The 23,178-nt window shown below is 36.5% G+C and overlaps 1 protein-coding gene and 1 long non-coding RNA gene across 4 annotated transcripts in view; one reads left to right on the top strand and one right to left on the bottom strand.

Moving 5' to 3' along the window:
- The window catches only part of WDR17 (WD repeat domain 17), a 69,021-nt gene that overhangs the window by 17,162 nt on the left and 28,681 nt on the right, over positions 1 to 23,178 (top strand). The window contains exons 5-11 of the mRNA XM_025165100.2: positions 747 to 998; positions 1,592 to 1,714; positions 7,859 to 8,046; positions 9,214 to 9,382; positions 10,624 to 10,715; positions 18,754 to 18,836; positions 20,068 to 20,154. Coding sequence (XP_025020868.2) covers positions 747 to 998; positions 1,592 to 1,714; positions 7,859 to 8,046; positions 9,214 to 9,382; positions 10,624 to 10,715; positions 18,754 to 18,836; positions 20,068 to 20,154 — 994 coding nt within the window. The remainder of the gene's footprint in view (positions 1 to 746; positions 999 to 1,591; positions 1,715 to 7,858; positions 8,047 to 9,213; positions 9,383 to 10,623; positions 10,716 to 18,753; positions 18,837 to 20,067; positions 20,155 to 23,178) is intronic.
- LOC148216843 (uncharacterized) lies at positions 857 to 23,165 on the bottom strand. Of its 3 annotated transcripts, XR_015794403.1 has the most exons (4): positions 17,910 to 23,165; positions 14,404 to 14,472; positions 2,464 to 2,797; positions 857 to 992 (listed from the first exon to the last, which is right to left on the bottom strand). It is a non-coding gene; the product is annotated as an uncharacterized LOC148216843 (long non-coding RNA). The 3 variants fall into 3 exon arrangements; XR_015794402.1 differs by lacking the exon at positions 14,404 to 14,472; XR_015794404.1 differs by lacking the exons at positions 14,404 to 14,472; positions 17,910 to 23,165 and adding an exon at positions 3,754 to 6,062.

The following is a 23,178-nucleotide window of genomic DNA, read 5'->3' as shown; positions in this document are numbered from 1 at the left end:
CTACATTTTCAGCATAGAAGCCCATAATATTGATTTGACTGTTATTCTGTCAGGACATGATTTGGGGGACAAACCAGTTCAATATATAATTCAATATCAGTTTAAATATTTATTTATATATTTATTTATATATCAAATTTGTCACCGCCATCTTGTTGAAATGCGACTCCGGGCAGTTTACAGAAGAGTTAAAATCAAGTAAAATACAATATAAAAACAATCTTAAATAATAAATAAATTCCAAGGAATGCTAAAATTGGCAAATAACTCAGGGAGTGTCATCAGGGCGCCAGCTACCCCCAGGATTGATTACAGCTCTTATCACCCCATGCAAGCTGACAGAGCCAGGTCTTAAGCCCCTTCCAGAAAACTGGGAGGGTAGGAGCCCACCGCACCTCTGGGGGGAGAATATTCTGAAGGGCAGAGGCAACGGCAGAGAAGGCTCTTCTCCTAGGCCCTGCCAGTTGACATTCTCTCCCTGACGGGATCTGCAACGTGCCCTCTCTGCCTGATCGGGTGAGATGGGTTGATGTGATGGGGTCCCTCAGGTAACCTGGACCCATGTCATGTAGGGCTTTAAAGATGATAACCAACACCTTGAATTGGACCTGGAAGCAAACTGGCACCCAATGCAGCTCCCGCAGCAATACTTCAAATGTACGCAAGTATAGAAATTTAGACACAGTTATTCTGTATTGAGAATACTTCTCTGCAAATGAATAAATTATGTATTTTTATTTTTCAAGGTTCTAAATGTCAGAAACATGTTCTGAGGCCAGAATCACTTGAAGGAACAGATGAGGAAGATCCTATTACCGCTCTGGAATGGGACCCTCTGTCAACTGATTATCTTCTTGTTGCAAATTTGCATAATGGAATCCGTCTTGTTGATTCAGAATCTTTCTCCTGTATCACAGCCTTTAATCTTCCTAGTGCAGCAGCATCTGTGCAGTGCTTAGCTTGGGTTCCCAGTGCACCTGGAATATTTATCACTGGAGGTAAAGAAAAAATATGTTTCATTTATATATTATGTGGTAACGTAGACAGTATGCAAGGCACAAGCCAGACTTGTAAATGTCAGTAGGCTAAGTTTGTTATCAAATTATCAAGCTAATTGTATATTTAGTTATGTAAAGGCAAGGATGAATCTAATATTTTAAAATGGTAATGATAGTTTTCTGGCATTATCATCACTTCCTTCAAAATGAAAACTTTGCTGTCTCTTTATCTTATCTTGAAGCCAGTTCTAGAAAAAGCAATCAGATGGGGGGGGGACTTTGGTTCAGGATGCTGGGGGAGAAATTGGCATTAAGTGGACAATATGTATGTTGGGAGAGAAATTGGCATTAACTGGATAATACTAATGACATTGAGAGCAGAATTTTCCTACCCTATTCCAGCCCCTACTCCTGGAATCATGTTAAATGCTACTTAAAAATCCAGTTAGTTTTTGGTTTTTATAATGCGAAATGTTGATAGCTTATATATATATAACTGTGTACTTAATAGATTTGTTTTTAATTACTGCATTATGTATTTTTAAATATTGCATTATGTATAAATAAATGAAGTTAATCTTTTTTTAATATAGATTCTCAAGTTGGTGTGTTGCGTGTCTGGAATGTATCACGAACAACACCAATAGATAATTTTAAGTTAAAGAAAACAGGTTTCCATGGCCTACATGTGCTTAGTACTCCTCCAAAGAAGAAAAGTAAGTATATGTATTTGTTTTCAATTTGGACTCATTCATGGAAAGCTGTGTGCCAGATCAATGAACCTTTGCTCATAAGTGGTTCAGTACCACAATAAAATGTGGACCAATTAACGTCTAACAGTTCTTTTAAGATAGCCAGTACTTGCACGTAAAGCAGTTCCTAGATTCATTTGAAGGCATTAAACATCTTCCTCTTACAAAGTAAAATAAAATATGCATCAATAAGAAGACCATTAAAATCAAATTATTTAATATAATTAATATAAGTCAGCGACCCAGACTAAATAAAACATAATCTAACTTACACAATACAGCTACAAAATAGAATGTGCAAAATAAAATAAGTCATACAAGATAAAAAATGTGCAATCATACTTGTACTATTAGAAATATGTGAGTTTTACAAATTGCAATGGTGAGAGTTACCTTGGGATCCTTATCCGTCAGTAAAAAATTGAACATAAAATTCTTCAGTCTGTCCTGGAAATGGGGTTAGAAGATGTGCCCTTTAGGTGTGTCTCAATGGAAATTGTAATAAAACAGAATATGAGTTTGTGTTTCAGTACTGTATTACCGTCTTAACAATTGCAGAGGCTTTCTGCATATGGAATTTTATGAAATGTTCCATCCAGCTGTGCTGCTCATATAACATTGAACCATAATAATGTTAGAAGGCTACTGAACTTAACATACCAAGATGCCTTAAGATAGTAACAAAATTCCCTGATCTGTGTATGGCGTCGTACCTGTTGTTCCATCTTCTCTCTGAAAGCTGTACCAGACAAAAGAAGAAAAAAAGAAGCAGTGTTGCTTTGTTGTGCTTGTATTGCTGTTTGCAGTCAGATGACAGCTTGTTATAGGGAGCTCTGCAGTTTCCAGAAACAAGTGTGTTTTCCTGCTCCACACCTTTGCAAATGCAGATCTGTATCCTTTTATTTAATGACTGGAGATCCAAAGTATCTGCCATGTTCTTGACTTCCAGCTAGGCTTTTCCCCATGGAGTTACATACATTGCAGCCACAGCATAAGGTCATTATGATTTTTTGCATCCTGGATTGGTTTAAGGACTCTTTGGGACAGCTGGGAAATCAAACAGATAATCACGTAATAGCATTCTGTCCCTCTCATCATTCTCTTTAGTCTTTTCCTTTTATTTTAGCTATTCCAGTAGCCTTTCCAAAGCTCTATCCTGCCAGTTTTAATTAAAGCTGAGAGTATAGATAGTGCAGAGATGACCTTTGAGAAACTATGCAGAAATGGTTATAGACACAAAGGCATGCTTTAACTCTGGGAAATAGAGAGTACTAGAAAGAAGCTCAGGTTGGTGTAATTCACTGGGGTAAGAAGGGAAAAGGAACATGTAGTCAGGCTTTCTGTTACTATAGCCTATCTCAATAAAGTATAGTTCCAGCCAAACTTGTGAATCTTGTTTCCTGACCTGACCTACCTGGAAGGCTTGACATAGAGGTCACTATCATGAGTGACACTTCTAGCTGAATCATTTGTACCTTTCTACAAGCAGCAGCCCTACCTTCTGTTTCTCTTAAGCTAAATTAGCTAGGAGAGGCCTTTACAGTATCAACAAAAAATACCTATAAGAAACTCCCAAGTGTACTTGCAGAAATCGTATTCCTTGTAATCCAGAATAGTAAATTCCCCAGGCACATTCTTTGCTGAACTGTGCTGCTACTTTAGTTTATTGTTGATATCCTCAAATGTACTAATGAGTTTTCCTCTCCTAATTATTCCCAGTGGCCAGACCTTGCATCATTCTTCATATTTCTTTACGTTGTTGGTGTTGCTTTGTCAACATTGTTTAGTAATCTTTGTATTCACAGTTTTGATACGTATCTGACATAATGCAAACATGAGAGCAATGAAAGGACCATTTAGTTCTTTCATTATTGCTAAAAGCAGCCAACCATATGCCAACAAGAATCTTTCAATAGCCTCTTTCTGTGCGTGTTTCTAGCATAAGATGTAGAGTGATTTATTGATAACATAATAACATGATAAAAAAAAAACCCATGGATTACCTTATCAGAATGGCATTAGTTATCTCATGGTTCTCTTCTCTATGTGGTAATTAAGTAGTTTCAATTTTTAATAATGTGTAGGACTTTATCTCTTGTCAATGTTTGCCCTAGTACTTCAGATTCCCTTTCTGAAAATATCAACAGGTGTTTGTTGTACGTCTTCTGAAAGACAGACACATTTGTTTGGTCTTTTTGAAGTGTGTATGATTCTTTAATTTCTGCGTTACTTAATAACCTGGCTTCTTAGATCACAAACCCTAGCTGGTGTTCTGTTTCTGATGTAGCTATGTTATTTGTTGTTAATCCTCGGTGTTGATAGTTCTACATTCATTAAATTCCTTTTCCCCCCTGCAACACTATATTTTCTCACATCTTTTCTCTATGAAAAGTGTGCATTCTTTTTTATTCTTATTTTTATTCTATTTTCTTCATTTGTGCAAGACTTCCATTTTTTTGAAAGCAGCCTTTTTAAAATAGTTTATTTGAGATCACTCATTAACCAGAACGTGGTTGTGGTTTCCTGCACTTACAAACCTTTTCTGACCTACAAAATTTGAGCTAAGCTTCTATTGCTGTGCTTCTAAGTAACCTATTTTGGAAAGATTTGACTCTCTTGACTTACCCTTTTAACAAACCTCTTAATTTTTAAAAGAATCTTCCTAAAATCAAATGTGACTATGCTGAGTTTCTTTGAGTTTCCCACTTACATTTAAATAAAGTTGATGGCACTGTGATTACAGTTACTAATTAATGAAGCAATACTCCCATCTTGCACAGTCTTGCTTATCACTTGTGCTCCTTTACTTGGATTAGTTCTGTGATGGTGAAGTGTTTCAGTGTATAAGAATAATCAAAATCACTTAACATTATATGTAGTCTTTTGGAAATGATTCTCTGTTTCAGGCGTTCACTTTTGTACTTTGGTCAGGGATTGAAAACAGTTTACATGCCATCTTAGAGTCATAATTTTATATTTAACAATTGTATTACCCAGTATGAAGGGACTCTTAGAGATGAAGGCTTGGTGCAGAAGGATAGTTTTTTTCCCCAGTAGTGCTTCAAAGAGATTATTCTCCTTCTTCAGAGTGATGCCATAGTCCCCTGTTATATTTACTCTCTACTACATCTAAGGAACTATCAACATAGAAGGGCATTGTTTTTGGGCTTCTGGATGTTTCATTTAACAACCTCTCTGCCTGTCTTACTTTTTCTAGGTTAACCGTCTTGGAACCCTTCAACACAGTGGCTATTTTTATCCCTGCACACCCTCATAATCACTTGCACTACTGCCTGAGTGTCCTAACTTTGCTGCTGAGTAAACTCCCTGAGTAGGCAGCACTCCCTCCAGCTGATTAATGGCAGAGAACAAAAACCAGTACTCCAGCCAGCGCTCCTTGCCCTCATCTCTTTCTTATGCTTATTTTATAAGCATAATAAGAGATAATTTTAATTAATTAATTAATTAAATCAATTAATTAATAAGAGATAATTTTATCTCTTTCTTATGCTTATTTTAACAGTAATGGGGAAAAATAAAACAGCTTTTTTGTGGCTCATGTCAATTAGGAAGGACTTGGGATGGTGGCAAACACAGCGACACCTTAACTTTAGGAGGGAGAGGGAAGAACTCAGAAGAGCTGGAGAGTGGAACAAGACAGGAGTTCCTGCCAGTGGTAACTGCCTCATAGCACCAAAGAGGTCACTGCAAAATTATATATTTGCAGCATTTCTTTTGGAGAAGCATCTGAGTTATGTCATGTTCATGTTTCTTACATTCCATGTTCCCACTGCAATACCGAATTTGCAGCTTCAGATTTTTTTTTCCTGCATGGCAAGATCAACACCTAGGCATCCCAAAAGCTAGGGATGAAAAGCTTTCAATCTAGCTGAGTCACAAACACCATTAGTATTCTGAAAGATTCTCTGCTTTTTTTCAGTAGCATCTTGAGTGCCATCCAGCCTTTCATCTGGCATTATATCAATATCCATTGTCTATCCATGTGGTTTTCTTGGTAAAATATAGGAAAGGTTTACCATTATCTTCTCCCACTCAATATAAAACGATTGCTTTGCCATTGTAAGTAAAGTGGTAATCCACCTCCGTTATCTATGTTACTGTTGCTTTATATAGGTGCCTACTTGCTTTAGTTGGGCAACTGGGATAACCTTCATGCCTTAGCAAAACTTGCTTGGCATGCAGTCTTCTCCTACTGTCAGGAACACACACACACACACCACATAGAGGCAGTATAGCAGGACTCAATGGGAATTCTATCAAATACACAATTTTCATGCAATAATTAGACTTGTTTATACTTGATACAGCTAGTATGTAACCATCCCTGCCCTGTGTTTATAGTCTTATGGAAGGGAAGAATTATTGACTGCTTTGAACTCTTTCCCTAACTGTATCAGTGTGTGTAATTTATTTTTTAAGCCCACCCCTTTCTTTTATATTCTCTTGCTACACTCTACTCATACTAACACTCTGTATTTGATTTTCTGGATTGTAAGGTCTCCATGACTAACTACTTACAGAAATGGGTAATTGCTAGCCCTATCAGCACTGGTTATGTTAATGAGTCACTGCTAGAATTTAATATCTTGATTATTGTTCCTTTGAAATTGATATAACTTTTGTTACCTTTCCTGCTATTGTTAATATCTTTCAGTAATATGTCATTTTACTCACAAAGCTTTCATCATTACAACATAAATTACAACACTTCTTTTTAATTATATGCAAAAAATTATAAAATTATGCTGGACACCCACAGAATAATTGCTTCCTCTTAATCTGTGCACTGTGTTTTGATAGATCAAGTGTTAATGAGGTGTGAGCTATCTTACGGACTTTAACATTTTAGTAGATTTTACCCATTCCTGCAAAACCTTCTCTAAGCTTCTGATGTATCAGCTGGAAGAATAGAAAATAATTTGTTCTTATTTCAGAGCCCAGTATCTAACTTTAGCAACTGCTGGGGATTTCTGATTTCTGTACTGAGCTAAACCTTATTTTCTGATTGAATGATGATTCATATCCCAGTTCTGATATGTACTCATGGCGTTTGGCAAACTGATATTCAGTTTTCTTTTCTGGCTGAAGTATAGAGATGATTAATAGTGCTATCCTGTTCTTCAAGGTGGTCATAAGAATTAATATGTTGAAAGTGCCTTGATCACTTGGAAAAAGGTTATATAAATACCAAGGGATATTGTTAAAGAAATCTCATACATGGCTTTATCCTTGTATGAATAAGAATCCTTTGGAAGTAAAACACTGAAAAGCAAACATCTTTGAGTATGGAATTTGATGAAATGCTCATCCCAAAATAATATATACCTGTGATATTATACTAATTAGTTTTGTAGAGTTGTTCATGTGTTAGCGTGAACAAAGCAGTTCGCTTCAAAGCATTTAAGCAGCTGTGTCTTCAAAAGATGCCCCAGGTTGTCTGCATGTGTACGCATAGACAGCATTTCCACTGGGACTGCCAGTGAAACAAAATGTGCATGAACACACGTGTGCAGGTACCTGGAGATAGCTTTGATGCACCAGTGAACACCTTTCAAAGAATGTGGCTAAAATTTGAGAAGGGGTGCTTTGCTCATGTGTATATGTTTTGAAAGCTTTTAAAAACCTAATGTTTATATACTTTTGTGTCTAGAAACAGTAAATATAATTTGGAAAATTTATGAAAGTTAATTTTATGTTTTTATTTTTAAATTACTGAAATTATTTTTAAATTACTAAGTATCTTAGGCATAAAATCAAGTTGATTATAATTAGAAGTGTTTAAATGCCAAGTCGATATGCTTAGTAATGCTCTGGATGTCAGAATACCTACACAAATTTTGATCTCTTTAGTAGTTGTTGTTAAATAGCTATTATTTTCTCAGATTCATTAAAGCAGTCAAATACATATTCTGGGACTTATTTTTTTCTGTCTCAGATTTAGCAGTTCTCTCCAATGTAATAAGGTTTTAGTGCAAGTATTGTAATACATTATGAAAGAAGATTTTTATCTATAGTAGGCAAGCAGTCTTTTAATACAATTGGAGAAGGATAGAAGTTATGCTAATAATATTTTACCTTTTGATTCAGCATTTTTTTCCCAGTCTCCTACCAAAAACCATCATACGTCATCTACAAGTGAGGCTGTTCCACCTCCAAGTCTGACCCAGAACCAAGCATTTTCACTTCCCCCTGGACATGCTGTCTGCTGTTTTATGGATGGTGGAGTGGGGCTTTATAACATGGGAGCCAAGAAATGGGAGTTTCTTAGAGATTTGGTATGTTGGATCTCCTTTCTAAACAATAGATTAAGATCAGTTCAGCTATATTTTATATAGTGATGTAACCTAGAGATTATTGTCATGGAGAACATTGTGTGTTGTATGAGTCATGCTTGGATACAGATGCCATCATCAAGGTTCCATTACCACGTTTGCATCTACTACAATCATGTGTATGGGAATGATTCATAGGCAATTCTTGCTAGGTCCCTGCTATAACCATGACATGTTCCCACAGCATCCATTCTTGAAGATATGGATTATCTAATAGAAAATATTTTTGTATATGTGAAATACTTACAAGTTAATTACTATCGCAAATAAAGGGGAAAAAAATGGGAGAAATAAACTCTCAAATATTTTCCCATTCAGATGAATGTAATAAATGGCATCCTAGAAGAATAGTGTCCAATGTGGTATAAAACAATAAGCTATCATAGGTGGATAAAATGATATATAGAAATCTATAAGGATACTGAAAGATCCTGTGTGGTTGCTGTGATGAATTGATAATACTGTAAAACTTAACAGAGCTCCATTTAGACAATGGACCAAATTTCTATCTGGACATCCCCCTGAAATAATGCATGCTTACTGAATCTGCAGTAGACTGGACAAGATAATTTAACTATGTGTCAATTTTATCTTAATTTTACATTTAAATTATTTTTTGTCATTTATGTAATGATAGAAACTGCTGACATAACATTTCCATATTTAATGGATGTTCAGAAGTAACAAAAGTCCTCATCCCCCAAATGGCCCATTATTGCATTGTATGCAATCAAAAAGCATAAAATGCTGTCAGTCAGGATATCTCAGTGCAAATAATAGTCAATATTTATGGAGATTAACAAAACTCTAGGTATCTGCATATTTGCATTTCACAGGAAGATTTGTAGACGACCCAAATGACACAATCCTGGTTCCAAAAGAAGGTCCACAACACCATATTATCGGATCTGACAAAGTACTGCATTTGTGCACACAATTTTATCTGTGTGGAATACTCAATTTTGGATGAAGGACAACCTAGAAATATGAGAATAAATTAATAGATTTTTGCTTTGATGTGTATTTATTAAAAAAAAAACTAGGAGAAACAAAAACAAATATGATACAATGTGTACAAGAGCTGTTTTAATGAGTTTATTTCTGTTTTAGGGTCATGTTGAAACCATCTTTGATTGTAAATTCAAACCTGATAACCCTGACCTTTTAGCTACAGCATCATTTGATGGAACAATAAAAATATGGGATATAACTACTTTATCAGCTATTTATACCTCCCCTGGTAATGAGGGAGTCATATATTCCCTCTCATGGGCTCCAGGTGAGAATATTGCACCTTAAAAATGTTGGTACACAATTGAAAAGAGAATTCTCATTGGTTGTGGGAGTTATATATATATATTTAAGAGGATAGTTAATATTTTGCAGAAAAACAATGCTTGCATGGAGCACTAATTGCTAATTTGGCAATATTGCCCATATTCCCCAGCTGCAGACCTTCAAGAGTATTAGTGGATGGTGTGAGGAAGTTGATATTTAGCAACCGTTGAATCTATGTATGTTATGGGGAGTATATTCCTTGCAATATGTTAGGGTCCCTTTTGTTTCAGTTCAGAATTGAATTCAGGATCTTAAATACAGCTAGTTCAGCTCTTATGTCATTGCTTCCTAATAAATGAACAGAGCTATAATAATAAACTATACATAGTAACACTTTTGGCAGAGCATGCTACAACATAAGAGAAATTACAGTCAACAAGTTTAATTCATAAAGAATGTAGAACTCAGTTTAGCATAGTGTAGAATTTCAGTGTTCTTGTAAGTGTAGGATTTTTTTAATGTAAGAATTTACCATTAAGCATATTTGGAATGTATTATGGGCATTATCCAAAAATAGCTGTTCTTGGGTAATCTGGGTAGTCACAAAATATTCTGGGGATGTGGTAAATTATTCAACTTGATTGCAAAAAAATATCAGTTTTGTAAAATTTTAATAGACAGGTATCTTGAGTAAGAACACAAGTGGGGTCTCTTTTGAACTCTTACAAGTTATTGTTCTAACTAAACACTAAAAGGCAAAACAATACTCCTCCCCTTTCCTGCTTACCAGATGGACTTTTTTGACCTCATCCTTTTAATAGTGTTAAGTGTGCATTTGAAACTGAACATAGTACAACTTCCTAAATCTTGTGACAGCATAATGAGAAATTGAAGACTGATTGATGCGCCATCAAGTCAGTGTCGACTCTTAGCGACCACATGGATAGATTTTCTCCAGGAGGAACTGTCCCTAAACCTGGTCGTTCAGGTATTCTAATGGTGTGCCCGCCACTTCTGTAACTGAGTACATTCAACTTGCTAACAAGCAATTAGAGGAAGCTTTTCATCAGGTAGAAGTTTATGCATGAGTTTGTAAGGTTAGAAGTGCCCTTTAACACTGGACTTTCACTTCAAGAAAGTCTACTTTTCATGGTGTTACTGTTTGAGCCACTGGAATAGGGAAGGAAGGATAGACGTGTGCGCGATTAATCTTCTGTATTTTTATTACTTTTTTCCCTAAAGGAGACTTGAATTGTATAGCTGGTGCAACTTCAAGAAATGGTGGTTTCATCTGGGATGTATCACGAGGCAAAATGATAACTCGTTTCAGTGAGGTAAGATCTTTATTTTGTTTGTTTTTACTAAAACTCATTCAAAGAAATGTTACATCAATTTGTGTATTAATGTACACAGTGTATTAAAAATCTGTTCCATAAGTGTTTATGGGTGTGTTTGTATTTCCCCAAATAAACCTAAATAGTTCATTAGTTTTTTGTGAAAAGCTTTTCCTGCCATGAAATTTAAAGAAATGGAGCTGAAATTGCTTGTAGAGGTGGACAGTGTTTTTGTGATTGAGTCTCTACATTTTTGGAGAACCTGGAACCACAGTTGATGGGTCAGTGATGCAAAGTAGGCCAAACCATATTATCTATGTGGATTTTGCTGAGATTTTTAGAATATTTTTCCTAAGTATTAGGGTTAGAATGGGGTGTGATGTTGTTTAAACTATGTTAAGTCTGTTTTGAGGGATTAGACTGCTGCTTTTTAGTATAGTAAACCTCAAATAGATATGAGGCAGCAATAGCCCACAAAAAGGGTTTGGTACAGAAAAGGAAAGGCAATGGAAGAAGTTAAAGTAGAGTTTTTCATCGTGCAAATGTAAAAAGATACTTTTTTTCCTGAGGACAAGGGAGGTTTCCATAAAAATGGTGCTTTTGAGCTAGAATTGTTGATGTTATGTGCAGCTTCAAATAAGTATAGAGTGAAGACCCTACCCAGTAAAAACATACTAGGAAATTTCTAATATTGAACAAGAAACTTTAACAAGTTCTGTTAAACAAGAACTTTAACAAACAAGATATGGCAGGCTAGGAGTCAATTGAGGAGATATAATATCTATATAGATCTAATAACGTTGGGAGAAGCACTTTTCATTATGGGGATAATGAACAAAATAAAGAGATAAGTGAGGAAGAGAGAGCAGAAGTGGATGAAATAAGTGTCAATTATCATTCTTTACAACATAGGGATATAGAAGGCATGGAGAAAATAGATCTTCTAGAATTTAATAGTTGGAGCAATCCTCATGGAGATAACAGACATAGCCATGACTCCAAAATATTTTAGACAGAGATAATACTGTAAGAGAGAGAGATAAAAAAGATGAACACAATTCTCAGCAGATGACAAGGGAAATAGGTACCAGAAGGTATATGAACTTAATTGAGGATTTGCAGCCAGAAAACACACTTACGGAAGAACAAGAATTTCTACAGGATTGCACAAAACTTCCTTTAATAACCCAGGATAATTGTAATAACCATTTAGATAAATTAAAATGGCAAATGATAAATATAGTGGATAAAGCTATAGCCAATCTTGATGATTTAGTTGAATCACCATTAGAAAAAATTAGAAAGGAAAAAATGGCAGCACAGACAGAGATTGGTTCAAGTTTCTGATTTTACATGAATCTGAACAGGGAAGTCAGTCTGAGAAAACTGTTAATAATAATCACGATGCAGTATGTTCCGCAAAAAATATCAAAGGAAATCTTCAAAAACATTTTACATCTCAAGTGGAAAAATCTGAGATAATTCCAACTTCAGAAGATCAGACATCTCAATCAATAAGAAATTTACAACCTTCTCCTAGCATTTTTTAAAAGAACAGAAAAACAGAGATATTTCGATAATATTGTGACATGGGACACAGTAGAAGGAACATTGATCGAAAACATTTAATGTGGACAAGATTGACAGTACAATAACATCAAAAATAGCTACACTGAGATGTTTAACATGGAATGTGAGAGGACTGGGAAACTCCATTAAACATAAGGGAATATTATGAGAGTTAGAAAAAGTAAAACCAAATGTTTTGTTTTTACAAGAAACTCATCAAGGCCCAGACCAGAAATTTTCCTTAAAAAGTAATTAATATAATCAAATATTTTTCTCAGCTGCATCTAGAAAATCAAAAGGAGTAGCAGTGTTAATCAGCAAGGATACCCCTTTTATAAGTAAAGAAATAAATAAATAGAGATAAAGAAGGACGTTATGTCTTCCTAAAATGTAGATTACATAATACAGAAATCTCCCTAGCATCTATTTATGGCCCTAATACTAAGCAGCTAAGATTCATCCAGTATAGTTCTCTGAGAGCTCTCTGTGACACCGTTCTGTTGAAGTCTTAGGCCAAATATTGGTGCCAAATGAGATTGCTCTTGAAATGTAAATGAAAGCTTTGAACGGTGTTTTTTGTTAGGACAGTGACAAGAAAAGAATTAATCATCCTTTCTGCTCTCCCAGTGCCGAGGCTGTTCAAATTTTTCCATGCCTGCTAATAAAAATATGCATGTGTAGAGAGTAAGGAGGATGACCTTGATGGAAATATGCAGGAACTGTTCCCAGGCATAAGGGGCTGAAGCATTTTTGAAGTCAGGCTTTCATGATTGATGTCAGCCCCACTAGGTAGACCAGACCAGGAAATCAACTCCACAGGAAGGCTAAAACTACTTTTATTGTGATTGCCTATCACAATAGAATCTTGCCCTAAATGTCTCATTTTTCATGACGCCCCTAGGCCAAAACTGTGAACTTCCTTGAGCTAGTGGTTTGCATGGTGTCTGACAGATGTTCAGTATCACGGTGTTTCGCTCAAAAATTTAAAATGTCCCATGGCACCTCTATGAGTTCTCTGTGGTGCTCCAGGGCACTGCAGTGCATGTTTGGGGAACTGTGGCCTTACCTATTACCTGTACTGGTACTTTTAAGATTCCTTTTAAGGAGCTTTAAAGTGTTGGCCTAATTTAATTATTTGCTAGTATTACAGAAAGTTGTTTTGTAGGGAGTAAAGTCAGTTCCTTCAGAAATTCATTACAAAGATCTATTTTATTTTGGCACATCTTTAGGGCTAGTTAAAAGATTCCAGAATAGCTACACTGGATATTATTTGCTATTTAGTTCTACATTACTGTTCTATTTTGTTTTTAGATTGCTGAATGTGAATGGAATATATTTTGATTGGCAGTTTCTCCAAGGGCTCCCTGGTAGGGTAATATAAGGGTTGGTTATTAACATAATTGTTAAAGTGAAATTAAAAGAATTCCACATGGCATCAATGGTATTTTTTCTGTATAAAACTGCTGTCTGGTCTGATTTTCAAATTGCTACAGTATTTGGTAGCTAGAAAACGCTGAGAAGCAGCTTGTAAGTTCAAAGAGGGGAGGGTATCTTCTGAAAGGAAAGATTTGCTGACTCTTTCAGGTCACTGAGCGACCAAACAGGGAGTGCAGTTTGGAAGGGGAATTCAACTAAGTAGAGGGCAAAGAAAATAGTGTAACTCACAAGGATATGGAAAAATGGCTGATTAATTGCTACTGCTGGCTGTTTCCTAAATGCTGCTCATTGCATGTGATTGGAACATGGTTTGTTGTGGATTAGTTCAGTCAGCTTCAGGGAGTATATAAGGAAGCCAATGAGATCACTGAGCAAGCCAAGAGGAGCTTGGTAGGGGAGGCCAAAAAAAAAAAGAGAGGGAGGGGGAGGGGGACGGGGGTGGTGTTTGTTGGTCAGATAAAGTTAATTTCCATTCTGAAAGAGAAAGTAAAGGAGCCAGAAGCAAAACTCTCCATATGTCAGCTTATTAGGGAAGATGGGGCATTCTTAAACAAGGCACAGGGAATGTTTATAGAGAGACAATGGTTCCAAGTCTTACTGAAGATGGAAGAAAGCCATGCAGAAAAAATGGAAGCATGTAACCCAAAGGCCCGTCTGTCAAGAATAGCTTTTAACTCTGTACCTGCAATAGATTTTGGGGTCTCTTTGTTGATGTTTCTAGACCTCAGATGAAAAGAAACTGTCACAGAGACTAAGAAAGATCCATGATGGTCCAGTCAAGAGCATTTGAGTAGAAGTACACAGAAAGGGAGAGAACAAGAATATTATTGTAGAGGAGTGATAGAGGTTAATAAGCTAGGCATACATTCTAAATAATGATCCCTGTCTATCACCCCCCAGACCAGTCATTATAGAATTTTCAAGTAAGAAAGTCAGTACATCTTGGGACACTTCAACTACCTTGTTGGAAAGTCAGCTGAGCCAAGTTTTCAGTGCCCCCCAAATTCCCCAGGGACTATGCTGACCCTTTCATTTTCTAAAAAGGTTGTAGGCAAGACAAAGGGATAAGTCTCATAGTTTGATCCTAATCAGTAGGGGAAACTAAACTAAGACTCTCAGCAGTAAGAAATTTGGGAAGAAGGGACAATATTATCTTGGAATTCAGGCTACTATAGGTTGTGAAATTGGAGTATAGTATACTTGTACCTGTACACTAGATTTCAGGACAGTCAATGTCTTGCTGCAGCTCATGGGCTTTTTGGTGTGCCGCAGCCACCCTAAGAAGCCCCAGCTGCCCCAGCACAGCACAAAGCCCCAGCCCGGCACAGCGGCCCTCACCACCCTACCCTCTGAGGCCCCTGCTGCCCTGTGCTCTGCTGCCCCAGCTAACCTTTGCCATCTTCCTGGTCCTGCTGCTGCTGAAGCATGCCTGGCCTGGCCCGGCCCGGCCCAGCCCTTCTCAAGGCAGCTGCTGGCCATGTGGGGCCTTCTTCCCCAGGTCTCACGAGGAAACTGCCATGTGCAACCTTGGGAAGAAAGCCTTGTGTGGCCAACAGCTGCCTCGTGAAGGGCCAGACCAGGTGTGTTTGGTCAACAGCAAACAAGCAGTAGCAAGAAGATGGAAAAAGTCAGCTGGGGATGGCGGAGTGCAGGGTGGCAGGGGCCACAGAGTGCAGGGGGCCAAAAGGCCACAGATGAGGGGGGGATAGGCAGGTGGGGGGAATTGAAGTGCCTTTGCAGTCGTAAGTGTGGACAGGCTGCCAAGTGCCCGAATTTTGATCACGTCACTCTGAGGGCGCTGCAATAGCTGTAACTTCAGGGACCAGGCATAAGTACCATTTGTTCAGTGCCACCATAACTTCAGTCGCTGAACAAATGGTTGTAACTCGAGGACTACCTGTATTGGCAGAAGATTGGAGAGGCAAATATTGTTCCTGAAGATAGGACAAGAAATAATTACTTTAAACTACAAGGAAACAAATTCCTGTTGAATATCAGGAAAAAAATCTAATAATAAGGCTATTTCTTCCAACCCTTACATTTTATGGATCTATGATACAAAGAAAGCAAAACACCTTCTACAAAGAAAACTAAAAGTAAATAATCAAAGACCATTCTTTAACATATAATTTATCAAAGTAACTTCCTGTAGTCTTACTCTATTACAAACAACAACTTCATATTACAGGTGACTTTCATTATCTGCAATTTTCCATACCCATGGTTTATAAATACACCAGGCTTTGGTTATTTGCAGTATAGGTGTTATGGAAGCTGAAAAGAAGAAACTAGGAGGCTCTCAGCCTGAAGCTGTAGAATCAGCAGGCTGTCAACACCAACACCTGAGAATAATTACTTAGACCCCAGCACAAGTGACTGCTGATTCAGAGAAGAAAGAGTTAGATCCTGAACTTGGGAGAGTGCCAAGCCCTAAAACATACCATCAGCTAAGAAGAGCTGACATCTCCTTGAAATGGCATCAACTGCTCTAAATAGGCAAGATCTCAAACTCCAGTTGTTTGAGCTGGGCTCCTTCCCATTCTTAAAATCAACTTTCCATTACTGAACCTGTATTCTTCTAGCCTTTCTTTCCTGGTCCTCCTGATTCCTCGCTGTGCAAATAAATCTTGGGCTCATGACTGAACATCAGGGACTGGATATCAGGGATGTCTCTGGCTCTAGAATATCACACTGACACATAATTGCCATTCTTTCATGTATTTAAGGCAGAGCAATGAATTATAGGCAAGAGCAGAACTTTTATCCCTTATTTACAGCCTGTAGCTGTTAACTTATTTATGACCAAGCTAATAAAACATGTATCCGTAGTCTGTGTTATGTGATTCTCTTTGGAAGAAGACTTTTGGAATGTTTTGTGCATTTTATATATGTGCAATATGGTGGATGGGCTTTTGTGTATGCATGAAGTATGCTTTTTTTCCAAAGTCCACAATTTTGTTATCTGCAGTTGTTAAACTGGCATGGAACCCCCACAAATAACAAAGGCTGCCTGTAGTTGTATGAATTACAATATTTTTTTGCAAGTAGATGATGATTACTACTGCATACTAGTGATGGTTGGAAAATCCACGTACAGATTTTGTACACATACATGTCTAGTTAAAAGACATGTTGCATCCTTATTCTCATATCAGAATAAAACGTCTACACATGTTATAAAGACATATGTATGTCATTAGTTGCTGCTTGCCCCAATTATCTGCAAAAAGCACTATTAAGCATGCATATTTATATTTAGAATTTTTAAAATTATAGACAGAAGAAAGTAGGCATTTGAATTGTTCACATGTTTACATGTATGCACTTTATACTATGTTAGTAGGAGCATAAAACTTTTATAAGAGGTTACCTCAGTTCAAGCTATCTGAACTGTCATATTAGTATGAATTGCAGAATTCTTCAGCGATGAGCATCTAGTGTGTAATTCTATTTGTAACAACAGTTTATATACCCCAGATTTGATTAGACTCATAGCGTCGGAGAGAGAGAAAATGTAACAGTATAAATTAAATATAATTTAATTCTGTGAATTTCACACCTCCTGTCAGAATCTTGCACCTCTTAAAATACCAGCATATTCCTAAACACCAAGGTCTGCAATTTATATGTAGCTTCATTCAGTATATAGTAAAGTGTCAAATCTTTGCAGTTTAAGCTAGCCACGCTGATTTCTGTGGTCCTAAATGGGTAAAACCTGGATATCTATTCTAAAGCCCACCACTGCAGCACAGAATAAAGTACTAGCATATTTAATGAGAAATTATATTTTAGATATTAATTTAAGAATGTGATAGTATTATATATTAAGTGTTACCTGACACAGAAATGCAGAGTTTTGGTAGGTAATTATATGCTTTAAAAACTATTTTTATTAAGAAATTGGATGCAAAATGAACATATAAGAATATCCCATATTTATAACAGCTCAGGGTTAGGGTTATATTTAAATTTATTCTAATGTAATTTATAAGACTGTGTACATCCTTCAAAAGAGGTGCTTTAGAACAGTGTTCCTCAACCTTGGCAGCTTGAAGATGTGTGGACTTCAACTCCCAAAATTCCCCATGGCTGGCTGGGGAATTCTGGGAATTGAAGTCCACACATCTTCAAGCTGCCAAGGTTGAGGAACACTGTTTTAGAATATATGGGAACACATATGAAGCATACCATTGAAGTAGTTAAAGAAGATAGTTGTTTTTTCCAAGACTGTATGGAAGCTTCAAAAGTTGCTTGTAGCTGTCTTCTCATGCATGCTTATACACAACTGATAGGCTTTATTATTTTTTCCTCCACAAAGTAAAGCAGCTACTCATGTGTTTGCATGCCTGTATAGCTGGAAAGAGCTTCCAAACCAGTTGTGCTTCCCTGGAAAAAGATGCAGCTGCTCCCACATTTTAAATGCTTTGTACATGCTCCTGCATGTTCAGAAATGCTCTTTTTAAGGATTTTCACTCCCCTAGTCAGTCAGTCAATCCTTTATTACACTCAACAATTAGTATTCCGTTTAGAAACATAAAAGTTAAAACATACCTGATAAAAGAAGATACAATATTTTAAAATAAATTTGTTAATAAAATAATAAACAGCAATGTTTAAGTGAGCAATGTAATTGATTTTACAGACAAACAACATTTGGCCACATTCAAAGAAACTGAATCATACTAGTCAGCTAACAATTGTACATCAAATAAATCTGTACAACCTGACTTTTAGATAATAAGGGGGTTACAAAACGTAACTACGCCTCTTTATAGAATGAACAATAAAATAATACATATGTCATTTCTTCCATCACCCCTTCATCCCAAGAATAAAATCTAGATAGGGGACTTTCCTAAGTTTTCCATCAAGCACAGCTTTTGAGAAATGAGAAAGATATATCAGCATATCAAAGTCAGTATGGTAATAAAGATCTTTCTAGGACAAGGGGGGGAGATCATAGACACATTGATAAATAAGAGAAAAAGGGGTGAATTATTTCTTATTGATAGGCATTTTACATTTTTTGAAGCATGGAAAGAATGGAATCTTCTGCATTGCATGGAGTCATAAAGATTCCAAAAGAATAGCAACTTGCAGTGGTGACGGATTCTGGTAAGTCTCATTTAAAACCAGTTTAATTATTTGCCACATAATTCTTGATTATATATTAATTGTATGGCAATTTAGGAAATGATACATTGACAAGGCGTTTCATGTTCCAGAAGTGTCAAGTGATTTTTCTTCCAAAAATGCAGATGATGTTAAAGAGTTTATTTGTTTGCTTGTATGTTTGTTTTATTTATTATACCTGCTGCAATCTTGGTAGTTTACAATGTCAATACAAATACAATAACATCTCTAAAATAATTAGGTTTCTACCTTATGGAAAGGCAGCAGGGAGGGGGCTGATCAAATTTCTGGGGAAAGACTTTTCCAAAAGCAACTGTACCAACAGGAGAAAAGCGCCTGCCTCACCTCGTGGAAGTAGGGTATCACAAGCTCTTTTTTGCACAAGTCAGGTGTGTCAAAACTGTTTGGAGAAGGTAATCCTACAAGTACTGTGGTGCCAAGCTGCATAGGGCTTTAAAGGTCAAAACTAGCACTTTGAAGTGCACTGAGAAACCAAGAAGAGACCAGGCCTAGAGGTCAGGTGTAATGGTCTTATATGAATGTAATTCTGAATTTCAGTTCTAAAAGTCTGAAAAATCATGATATTTTCTCATTTGACAGGCGTGTATTGTGGGGAAAAAAGTGAGGCCCAGAACTCCAGCACTTGCATGCTTTTAGATAGCTTGAGTTGAAAGAAAATGAGTGGCCCAAATTTACCCAGTCACCAGTGAACTTCCTTGGCTGAAGATGAACTTGGGACTCTCTGATTCTAGACCAACATTTTAAATCCTCTGCATATCTTGGTTTATTGTATATATAATTTCATAATCTGGTGCTCACTTATGTCTAATCTAGAGCCCCATTTCTAAAGCTCCTTATCACTCAACAGTCTTAAAGAAGCTAGGCTACATTTTCTGGTGAAATGCAAACTAATAAAAGATCATGATGTTGAATTGTATGTTACTTTGAAAAAGGCAGTGATACAAATTTATCAGTAAATTAAATAATACTCCAGAGGAATTGTTTGTATGTATTCACATAAATAATGCATAATGGGATCGTTCAGTTTGCTTCATGCGATTGATAGTATAGTCATCTTTTGTTCTTATATATTTCTAAGAACTGTTATAATTGAATCATTATTATGGTAATTTAAATGCAGTAACTTCACTTAAATATTCTGATGGAAAACCCCCACTGAATGTGTGATGTATATTTTCATATTGCAATTCAGCATTATTCGGACAATTGATGGCAAAATTCTCCACAAGTACAAACATCCAGCTGCAGTTTTTGGCTGTGATTGGAGTCAAAACAACAAGTGAGTTACTATTACATACAGATCCTTATATATTTATCTCACAGCACCAAAAAGATTTATTACTAAAACCACTGTCACTTATGTAATATATTTGTTGGTTTAGGCTATTTTTTTTTTCTATTAACGTGATAGGATAAGATGAAAATAAAGCTTGCTTTGTATTGCCTTTTTTTCCCAGTGTCACAATTGTTCATTATTGTTTCATTAAGCATGTCAGGTTCCAGTTACTGTATTTAAGAATTATGAAAAGGCATTCCCTACCTTTTAATCCTATTCACACACAGCATCAAGAGTTAGTTACTATTGATGGCTGAATTATGCATAACATAACTATTTCAGTTAATTAAGATGGTGTTTGCTGACCCCCTTAACTAAATTTTATCTTTGCCTCATGATACTGGCAGTTATATAGCTTGCTTAGCATCTCAGATTAAAATAGAAACTTTGGGAACGTTTAGTATAATATTTTTTTTAAAAAAATCCAAGGTAAAAGAAATGGATGCCATGTGCTGTGACACTTGAAATTTGAAACTATGCTTTGTATTCACCACAAGAAAGCAAATTTACGAGCAAATAAAATCAGCTATGCTTACAAAATTGTTCAGATTTCTTTATGTTTAGACTTGGTTCTGCCAGCCTCATCCTTTTTTTGTTTTTGTTTTTGGCATTATTTGATAGTTTCACAGTTTCACAGAGGGTAAAGATGTGAGTAAATTTTCCTCTGACTTTATTTTATTTATAAACATTTCTTACATCTTGCTCTTCATCTGAGGCCAATTATAATATACACAAATCATTATAAACATGCTAAGTGTACACACAGATAGGTACTGCAACAAAATTTTTCCCTAAACTGTTATTTTCAGATGTATAGGACAGAAAGGAGTTGATTTCAACTATTGTTGAAAATTATGGTGGCCAAAGTTTGTGCTAGACTGGCCTACAGAAGAAGGGTATTCCACAATTTGGATAAGTTGTGTTAAACATTTAGAAATGTTAGACTTAATGTGGTTCTAATATAACCAAAAAGCTTTCCAAGGAGATATTGGGATATGTAAGAAAAAACGTAAAAGTGCTTCTTTATGTAACTCGTTTAGGGCTTTATACATCAGAGGTACCAAACTTAATTGGATTTGGTAACAAATAGTGCAGCCTTTTAAGGATCAGTTTTCTTCACATTTCCAACATTATTTTAGAGAAAGAATTCTTCATTTTAGCAATCAAGACAGGAATGATATGCCAATGGTAAAACATTTTGTAACAATTCTTGGATCCTTCTTTCATACATGCTGGCAACGTTGTAAAGCCCAACAATACTGGAAAATGATTTATTATTTGTATCTCATAGTTTATGTATTTGAATACTATTTTTATTGAAAGCAAATAATATTTCATGTGAATCTATATTAAATTCTTTCATTTTTTTTATGAATAGTTATAGTAATTTTTCTTAAAACAATTTAATAGCCTCAAGTGTCTATAGTGTGCTGGGAGCTCAAATCACTGTAAGCAAAATATTTACTAAAAGGTTTATTGGAAATAGTAGGACTTTGCATGCTTCCAAAATGTTTTTGATGAGGTGCTTTGGAATATACAGTTCAGCATCTCTTTAAAATAGGGTTAGGGTTATTTTTCAGGCTTCTCTGCATGCCTAAAAAGAGACAGCTCCTATAATGAATCAATTAATTAAAACCGCTGTGTCTTTACAGGTAGTCCTTGACGTATGACCACAATCGGGACTGGAATTTCAGTCGCTAAGTGATGCAGTTGTAAATCAAGGTGTCATGTGACTGCATCACTTAGTGACCACAATCCCAGCAATCCCTGTTGCCATCATTAAGCAAATTTTACCTTTGGTTAGCCAAGTATCCACCTCAATTGAAGCCATTCTGGGCTTGGTCCCTCCCAGCCCCGAGCTTCAGTAAGGTAAGGGACTGCCTCCAACTCCCCCCACTCGCCTATCTCCTTCCCATCTCTGCGTTTTTGGCCACTCTGCCTCGTGGGGCAACAAGCAATCCCAGAACCACACAGCTCTGGGGTTGCTCGCCATGCCCCTGGAAGCCGCAGCCACCCCAGCCCAGTCCCAGTTGCCCTTGCTACCCTGCACTCCAAGACCCCTGCCACCCTGCGCTCCACTGCTCCAGCTGACCTTCACTGCTGTCTTCTTGCTCCTGCTGCTGATGAAGCGGGCCCGGTCTGGCTGCTGGGCCATATGGAGCTGGCTTTGTGCTGTGAAAAAGCAGGGGGGAGGCTGCTTTTTGATCACGGGGGTGCTGCAATAGCTATAACTTTGGGCATGGGTCAGAAGTGCAATCAGTGCTGTTGTAACTTCGAATGGTCACTGAACGAATAAGTTGAGGACTACCTGTAATGCACTCATTAAAATGGTTCATCTTTTTTCAGTGTTGCATGGAAACCTGAAAGAAGATGTGGCAGCTTTAATTAGATGCTGCAGTTGTGCTCCCATGCATTCCAAAGTATCTCTTCTAAAACATTTTAAAGTACTTACAGCCCCAGAAAATAGTTATTACAAAGGCAATGGGACAAAGGCCACTTAAAATTATTTCTACACCGGTATACCATTCTAGGAAAGATTATCAAAATGTCATAAAATGATTATTATGAAATAAATGCAGTTCCTGTTTGATTTTTGTTATCTTTCTCATCTTTTTTTCTTTTCTTTTTAAAAAGTTTTTACTTGTGAGCCACCCAGAGTCATTGGGTGTCGGATAGCATGCAAATATAATAAAATGAATAAATAAAAAATAAAGTTGAAATTCTGAATTATTATTATTTTATCCCACTTGATATAGGCTATTTTGGTTTTAAGCAGCCATATAATGGGTTGTAACAGCACATGCTGTGAATAAGCAAAATTTATCCCCTTTCCATTTCTTATAGTAAACTTGGATAATTCTATACCCCACATCTCCTTGCATATCTGTTGCTAATACTTAGTAATCTTGATCTTAGCAATTTTAGAAAGTAGGGTTCCAGTGACAGTAATTGATGGCTGTGATTTTT

This window comes from Python bivittatus, unplaced genomic scaffold, assembly GCF_059951505.1.
Source record: "Python bivittatus isolate LINGU-HERP-01145 unplaced genomic scaffold, Pbiv_v1 ctg000070_np1212, whole genome shotgun sequence".
Classification (NCBI taxonomy): domain Eukaryota; kingdom Metazoa; phylum Chordata; class Lepidosauria; order Squamata; family Pythonidae; genus Python; species Python bivittatus.
This window is presented reverse-complemented; position numbering and strand designations above follow the sequence as displayed.